The sequence below is a fragment of the Scomber japonicus genome, chromosome 6 (genome assembly GCF_027409825.1).
Source record: "Scomber japonicus isolate fScoJap1 chromosome 6, fScoJap1.pri, whole genome shotgun sequence".
Lineage (NCBI taxonomy): Eukaryota > Metazoa > Chordata > Actinopteri > Scombriformes > Scombridae > Scomber > Scomber japonicus.
In genome coordinates, this window is record NC_070583.1 from 23,271,229 (window position 1) to 23,279,891 (window position 8,663).

General features: G+C 38.4%; 2 protein-coding genes across 2 annotated transcripts in view; both read right to left on the reverse strand.

Moving 5' to 3' along the window:
- Positions 1-4,899, reverse strand: part of nxn (nucleoredoxin) — a 58,625-nt gene extending 53,726 nt beyond the window's left edge. Inside the window, exon 1 of the mRNA XM_053321223.1 lies at positions 4,422-4,899. Coding sequence (XP_053177198.1) covers positions 4,422-4,730 — 309 coding nt within the window. The 5' untranslated portion in view covers positions 4,731-4,899. The remainder of the gene's footprint in view (positions 1-4,421) is intronic.
- A 1,015-nt stretch (positions 4,900-5,914) lies between these two features.
- On the reverse strand, positions 5,915-8,524 carry txndc17 (thioredoxin domain containing 17). The gene is made up of 4 exons (XM_053320832.1): positions 8,255-8,524; positions 7,962-8,043; positions 6,588-6,663; positions 5,915-6,421 (listed from the first exon to the last, which is right to left on the reverse strand). Exons 1-4 carry the CDS (start codon positions 8,397-8,399, stop codon positions 6,353-6,355), a joined length of 372 nt encoding a protein of 123 aa, XP_053176807.1. The 5' UTR covers positions 8,400-8,524; the 3' UTR covers positions 5,915-6,352.
- Positions 8,525-8,663: the final 139 nt, after the last annotated feature.

Here is an 8,663-nt window from a genome sequence, read left to right on the forward strand (position 1 = left end):
GAGAGTACCATTTTAGTTTTCTTCTGCATATAATCTCTAACTTTCTGGAGGTAGAGTTGCTGTCTTTAGATGCATGTAAGAACTAATTTTTATGCCCTCCTAATAAAATACCCCATGTTTGTTCCCATGCACTGCAGGCTGAGCAGAAACTGTTGAGCGATATATCCTCTAAATCCTACAATTAACTCTAAAGCTCTCAATTACAGATGTTCCACATCACAGTAGCCTCAAAAATGTCACATTCTGTTGACGTTATTAGCCCGCGCTGTGTGAGTGAACACAACAAAGGAGAAGGCATCCAATAACACAGGCCCACAAAAACCAAATGCAACAAAGATCAAGAACAGAGATTTGCCACCTGCGGATAAAACAGTTGCTTGAAAAGGGCCTGACCCTTTTCAAGCCACTTCTGCTGACACGGGGGCAAGGAGAGCTGAGATGGATGATGAGTAAGCTGCACTGCAGTTTTCAGGAGATCAGTGACATATTGATGAAAGGCATCCTTAGCCCCTCTCTTGCACCCTTTAGACCCTGGCTGTGAGCCGAGGGAGCAGGCATCCTGCCTCTGGGGTCCGACCAGGAGGAGTTGAACAAGAGGGCTTTCTCTCTGTGCGATGTGACCCCCCCCCCAACAGCACCAACAGCAGGGACAGCTCTGGCAACATCTCAGCTTGTTCTCCCCATTTGGTAAAGTTGGGTTTTCACATCAAGTTGGCCAAGGCTTTAATTGATTTACATGGAACTCTCTCACTACTGCTGCACAAGTCCATGTAAGGCAGTGCCAGCGAGCCAAGACCGCCAGACAGCTGGCCATCGCTGAACAACAAACAGACGTCCACTCACTGAAAGCGTGCTAGTCAAGGGTCCCCCAAGACACACTAGAGGATAGACTGCATGCTGTTCAGAAACTGCTCTGACTCCTTAGCCTGTCTGGATTTAGGCAACACACCACCTTAAGAATGGAAAATATCAAATAAGAAATTCTACTGACATTTTTCCACAGATAAAATAAAACAGAAACTATTAAACAGTCTATAACCAACACATGTGTATCTTTAAGATAAAACATCTGGCAAACTTTTTTATATTAAAAAAAAAAACCAAGCACACCACAGTATAACTAAATTTAGTCCATCTACAATGAAATAATAAAACCAATAAAAGCTTTTCATTCTATTTATGTTGTTTCTAAAACCACCAGAGGGCTACATAACAGTTTTCACCTCCTTCAAGGACGGATTGAATCAAGATTGGCCTGAACTTGCAGTTAACTATGCCAGACTTCCCCTTCTCTCTGCATTTAATCGAGAATATTATCCCTTCTTGATTAAATAACAAACATTTCCTCTGACGGGAAGGCCTGGATAACCCCTGAGTAAAAGAAAAGAGGACAGCCTCCAGTGGAGGAGAGAGATAGCCAAGTCAGTATGGGGGCAGAAAAGAGGGGGGTGGGGGGTACAGTCGGAGATTCTTAAAAAGGGGGAGTCGAGGCTCTGAAAGACACGATAGAAGAAAAATGGCATCCTTCGCCAGGAGATGAGCGCTGCTTACACTAAGTCAAAAAAAGTCTGGGAGGAGGGGCGAGCAGGCTACTTAGTCTCTGCAGACCCACAACATCAACAGAGCCCTCCACTGGGTCAACATCACTCACCTATCAGGTCTGTGTGTAGCACACATGGGTCGTCTGCAGTGATTGCAACAGTCACATCATGGGCAGTCTCTTGATTGCCCAGAGCCACATTAGAGACATTATAGTATCCAGTGTTATCTCCAGCTAACTTCCCACTTCCTGACTTACAAAATACAGTTCTCACACTTGAATTAAACACATGTAATTTAACTAAAAAATGAAGGAAAACATGTGCATTTTTGTCCTGATTTGACCATGTTGTGTTTCATCAAGATGCACAGATCCCCTCACTGTAGGCAATTAATTAAATGAACAATATTCTAAAAGGAAAATTAAACATCAGTTACTTAAATTATGAATAAAAACATTTATTTTCTTGAAGGTGGAGCATTTTATATCAAGTTCTGCAATATAGTCCCCAATCAGTTGGACAGGAAAACGGCAGCAGTGTAAATGCATGCACACACCCCAGTGTATATAACTGTTACCCAATAATAAAATCTAAATGCCAAAATGCATAAATCCTGCTTAACTATGTGCATGATGAGGGCTAATGACACGCTCTGCTCGCTCCTGGAGATGTCACATTTATAAAATACTGCTACTGCAGCTGCTGACAGAAACACCATTTTTCACTGCTGCGTTAGAACAAGAGAATAGGCCGAAAGGTTGGATAAAGCCCAAACTGAACCAAAACTGCAGGTCTCTGCAAAAAGGAGATACACGACTGCTCCGCTATATGTTCTCATAAAGGCAGAGAAAGTCAAAAGGCTGCCAGCAAGAGCCTTGAACAATGCTCATGTCGATGCCACTGATATTTTTTCTACAAACACAATAACGCTGCACTATGGTGATGGATGTGCTCCGCCTCAGACAACAACAGGACAACCTCCCCACTCCCCGCCCCTCCTCAGTCACAGCTGAGACTTATTCACGCCTTGGCTTCATTATGAAGTGTAACGGAAATCATCATTGGCAATCTGAAAGAATTTACAAGACAATGGTTCAGTCCAAGTCATGCCTCACCTACACAAAGAACACTTACTGCTGTGTTTGCTAAATGAGGACAGACTCAAGACGGGATACATACATGACCAAATACAGATCAAAATAAAGCTATGGCCTGCATTATGGTCACACACACACACACAAAAGTAACACTGCTTGTTCTTATATTATTTACTAAGCAGCATTTCCTTTTAAAAAAAAATTAAAAAAAAAAAAAATCGGGCAAGGTGTCAAAATCCTGTTTACCATCTTTAGGACAATTTTAAAGTTATACCAGTATTTCACCTAGCAGTTGATACTAAGCCAATATATCAGAGCATACAGCAGATTTGTTTTGACCTAGTGACTTTGTAAATGCCTCAGCTGGAATCACAGTTAGATTTAGAAACAGATAACAGAGACATCCTATCCTGCATGCAACACTATCCTCCTTTCTATTGTTTTCAAAAGATTTAGCTTCATTTTTGCAGCTGCAAGTCAATATGAAGGAAACTTCTACTACATATAATTACTGTTATGTCATAAAAAAATAAGTAATTTATAAACAAAATGTTTACCAAAAAACAAATTAATCAAAATACTATAATTTACATGTATCCTGTTTTTAAGCAGACCAAGACAGCAGCATAAACATTGTTACAATAATAAACACAAACAATACAAACAGATAAATAGGACTGTCACACACTGACAATGGAAGAACACAAATGCTCCTGCTCACTGATTATTTCACCATTTCAAATTTAAAGAATAAATCTTAATTTTGTTTCTGTCTGGTCACAGTAAAAGCCTCATATTTATACCAAATTCTCAAAAATTATACACATATAATAATAGAAAAACAAATTCAAGCTATCCTATTTTACAAAAATATAAACATATTCAAAAGTATTGCTAGGTGAGACAAATCAAGGTGGACGACTAGAAATACTAACAATGACAGTACCACGATGTTGACACCAGGAGGAAATCATGGAAAGCTACAGATGAGACATGATGGCTAAACAACAGGCCTTCACTGTGCAGGCTATCCATGCAGTAACCTTATAAATGTGGCAGATGCAATATAATAACACTACTCTGTGATGATGCCCAGATGAAATATGAGTCTAAACGTAATCCCACAAGTTAAATATCAGCTACTGGACAGACAGAAGGAAATTAAATAATTCTTTTAATCTGTTTCCTCTCCTTTTGATAACTTGTGAGTGTCTGGCCTGCTACATTTAGACTATCTTAATTAAAAGAGAGGAAAGGGTTAAATGGGAGAGATATTAACAAAATGCTGGAACTTGATTATATATTATTATATATTTTAAAATCTTATCTCTTGGATTATTCTTGCAATCTTAGCTATTGCTGGACATGTCTTTTTTGTTTTTACTAAGTTAACTGTTTGTTTTTGGGTTTTTTTGTTTTTTTTTAAATCACTGGCTCCATTAATTTTCATTTTGAGTATCATATTACATAGCCTAGTTATGAGTGTTATTATCACCTCATTTAACTTGCTTTCTAAAGACAGACATGATAAGATGATGGATGCTTAGCTGGAAAGAGTCAGATCTGAGAGAACCCGAGTAAAAAAAAAGAAGAGGTTAATGATGTTTGAAAACCAATTCCCTGACCCAAATGAAACCATATACACCTGTGCACTGAGAGAAGACGCACACATGGCGGGTTCTTGTAGTGATTTCTAGCACACTAAGCAGAAAGAAATTGGCAGCACAGTCTATGTAGACTACTACTCCTCTTCTTCACCCATCATCACCACAGCCCATCTTACCTTTTTGTGTCTGTCTTTGAAAGGTAACGCAGGCCATGGCATCTCCTGCAAAAAGTCGTGCCAGTGTTTCTGGTCCTGATCAGACGAGATGAAGACGATTTCCAAATTGTCTTTATGTTCAGACGCCTTTTTGAACCTGCTGTAAAACTCACACAGGCTGGCGTTGAACTGCTTACACGGCGCGTTTAGGCTGCATCCGAAGAAGAGCCCGACCAGAGACAGCTTGGCGCCCAGAGACTGCACGTCCACTTCGGCTTTCTCGCTGTTGACGAGCCGCTCCCCGAGTAGACTCACCAGAAACTCCGACATCGCAGCGCAACACTCCACGAACACACAATGTGACCCTCAACCGAGGCTGCTGCACATGTAACCGCTATGTTCAGGCGACACCCAGCACTTCCTCCACCTCCAATTTGAGGTTTTTTAGGTGAAGTCCCAGCCCCTGCGAGGCGTTGTGGTGTGTGTGTTTTCACCGCTGCTCGTCCTCCGGTGTGAGCGCTGTGCAGGAATGCGCTCCGCTTAAATCCCCCTGACTGCAACAGTCCTTGCGCTCTTTTTCCCACACACATTACACTTTCATCGTGACATCTGCTGAGTCTGATTAAAACAGGATACTGTATCACTGTTGTGTTTTTTTTTAACGCACTATGAATAGAAAACGCAGCTGGACTCGTTTAATGTCAGACTTTATAGATCTTATATCCTCAAAATGACCTAATTTTCTTGATTTGGAAGCAGCATGGGTTGAGAGTGTGGTTTCCAAATTACATTATTGTTAAATTCTCAGGAATTCTTTTAATTTAATAAGCTTCATCACAAAACTGTAAAAGAAATTCTTCAGATAAATTAAAAATATCGGATTGGTTTATTAATACACCCTATTCACGTGGATATGCTGCCACCTACAGACCAGTCTCATTCAAGGAAAAAATGGTACAGCCCTGAATTTTTTTTTACCCCTGGAGGAGTGGATCAGGTGGCTCTGTTATGCTGTGGGGGGCATTTTGCTGGCCTGATTTGGATCCACTTAGAGGGGATGATCACTACAAATGAATGTAAAGTTGTTCTGAGTGATCACCTTTATCCTGTGGTGACACATTTCTATCCTGATGGGAGTGATGGTCTCTTCCAGGATAATAATGCCCCCATCTATACGGCACAAGGGCCACAAAATGGTTTTGTTAGTATAAAATGATTTGAATCATATGCTATGGCTTTTGCAGTCACCAGATCTTAATCTAATTAAACACCTATGAGAGATTTTGGACTGAGATGTTAAACAGCGCTCTCTACCACCATCATCAAAACACCAAACAAGGGAATATCTTTTGGAAGAATGGTGTTCATCCCTCAAGTAAAATTCACAGACTTGTAAAATTAATGCAAATTCATATTGAAGCTGTTCTGGAGGCATGTGGTGGCCCTACTTTATATTGGGCTTTTCCTTTAATTTGTCACCTGTCTGTAGTTTTTCCACAGAGAAAAATGCGACAAAATGTTCAACATCACTTTATTTAAGTGCTACTGCAAGGCAACATCAGTTATATTAAACATGGCCACAGTAAAAAAAAAAATCCCAATATATCATTATAATCAACTAGTGTGCTAAATAACATTTGAAGAAATGCATCAACTGAAATGACCCCTCAGAATTGAGCGATTGCATATAAAACACAGCACAGACACGTGTTTAATGAATTACATCCATTCTGTGATCATCCTGCACATACTACAGTAGATATAAAGCTGTGGATTATAAAGGATGGTCATTATTAGGGTTGTAAACTTAGAGAGTTGCTGATTTGCTTCATATTACAGTGGAAGTTGTAGCTGGCATTGTATTATTTGAATTGCGATGAATAAGATTTTTTCTTCATAATAGTGAGCAAATCTTAAATGCTTCATGACTGATGTGCAAGTCACATGACCTCTCAGTCCTCGGTGAACATCATCCTCACCAGGTCTGATTTGAGGCATTCATCCTCCACCAGTTTCTGAGGCTGAAACACAGAGATGACACAATATGACTTTTAATATCGCTGTATCAGACTGCAACAACATAACAAAAAAAAAGCAACATTTAAACACACATTTGAACATTTAATGGAAGACTTATCATAGGCTATTTTAACAATAAGCTGTAATTCTAATGGAGGTCATCCTTACTGTGCCATAACGCAGTAGAGTAGGAACTCCACTCAGCTTCAGTGTCTTCTTGAAGTCATTTTTTGCATCCTTCCAACTGAAGAATGAAAAAGACATGATTAAAATGCATGAGTGCTCCATACAAGTCTGAAGAGGAATCTCAGTTTTCCAGTGTGTTACTGTATCTGAATAGGGTCAGACACATTTTAAGTTGGAGCCGATTAGTCGATCAAGAGAAAATCAATACATATTTACAAACATTCAGGAGTTACACATTGTTTCATATCATTGCCAATTTTAAAATGTTGTGAAATGTACTGCTAATCAGAAAAAAGAAAACACTCTGGTATATTAAGTTGGTCCAATTGTTTCTTACTTTATAAATTGCACAGAAATCACCCTAATATACAAACTTTTCTGTCATGCACTTTTAATGTCCAATACTCTAATACACATATATATTTATTTCACTTTAATCTGTGCAATAAGAATATCACCTCTGGTATATTACCACTCAATACCATTACTCTTGTAAATAATGTAAATAATGTCATGATTATTTGTATTATATATTTATACTATTAATGTTTGTGTACTTATTTATTGTTCTTTATTCTTTTTCTTATTGCTGCTCATCTATTCTAGTTTACTGTCTACTTGCTGCCGTAATAATGCAAATGTCCCCATTGTGGGAGTAATAAAGGAATATTTTATAACTAACTATTATGACCTTATTACAAATAGCAAGTTAAGCATGCAGAGTCAACATGTTATACAAATGGTTACTGTGATGTTGTGAATAACACAATACCAAAGTAATCACTATGGATATCGAAAACACTCTATGTCTGTCTAGAAATGTTTCATATTTACAGCCAGTGCAATTAGTCAAATGAAATCCACCTTCATGATGTCATGCTAAAACTATTAGTTGATTACACAACAGAAAATTTACCGATTATAATTTTGATGGTTGCATAATGTTCTTAATATTCCTTAATTCATCAAATATAAATACATGTTATTGATTAACGCCTTCACAACAGAGCTGCAACGATTAGTCGATTAGTCTCCAAAGAATTAAACAGCAACTATTTTGATAATCAATTCATTTTTATAGCCATGTTTTAAGAAGAAAAAAATGTCCAAATTCTCTGATTTCAGCTTATCATAGATGTATACTTTCTGGTTTCTTTAGTCCTCTATGATAGTAATCTGGATATATTTGGGTTGTGGAGTGTTGTTCATGACGAAGCATGGAACAAGCAACTAATCCATTAATATAGAAAATAATCAACAGAATAATCAATGATGCAAAAAGATTACTAGATACAGCCTTAATTCATGAAACAGTTTTCCCTAAAATATTGTAATAAAGAAGACTATAATACTAACTAAGCTCTTTGTCCAACTTGACAGTAGATGAAGACAGAGCCCTCAGGAAGGTGAGTCATCTGCCCTCTCACCACTGGCTCAGCTGAAATGGAAGAAGTACAACTGTTAGAAAAATGACTGAATTAAAGTGCACAAAATATGCATTAATTAAACATCAAGATCTTTGGAAGTAAAACGGTGTAACCATTCAAAACCAGGACAATGAATAAATCTCTATATGACAGGTCTCTAAATGAAGGTAATCACATATTGAGCATTAAGGGGTTTTTAAAAAAAAAAGTATCTGACGTTACCTTTTACACAGTCTGGACACCAGCTCTTTCCTTGGTCGTCTTTATCACCAGAGAAATAAGCAAAAATATCCTTTCCTTTCCTCTCAGACACAGCCTTGCAGAACTCCTCGTAGCCATGCACACTCACTTCTTCGTACTGTGCCATCGTTCAGTTTTAGACCGACTGGATGAGAAAATGCAAGGATTTGCAGCTGTTTGATTGCAAGGCACTAGCAAGGTGTCAGCAGTCAGCAGACAGAAGTTATGCTGCTCTCTGAACACTGAAAAATAAAGCCCCTTCCGGTTTGTTCAAAGGTTCTTAAAGGGACCGTGTAGCTACAGTAATATCGAAACTTAAAAAAAACCCCACACATATATATACACGACAGGTATACTATGTGAATATGCTATTGAGTAAATCTCTCCCGAC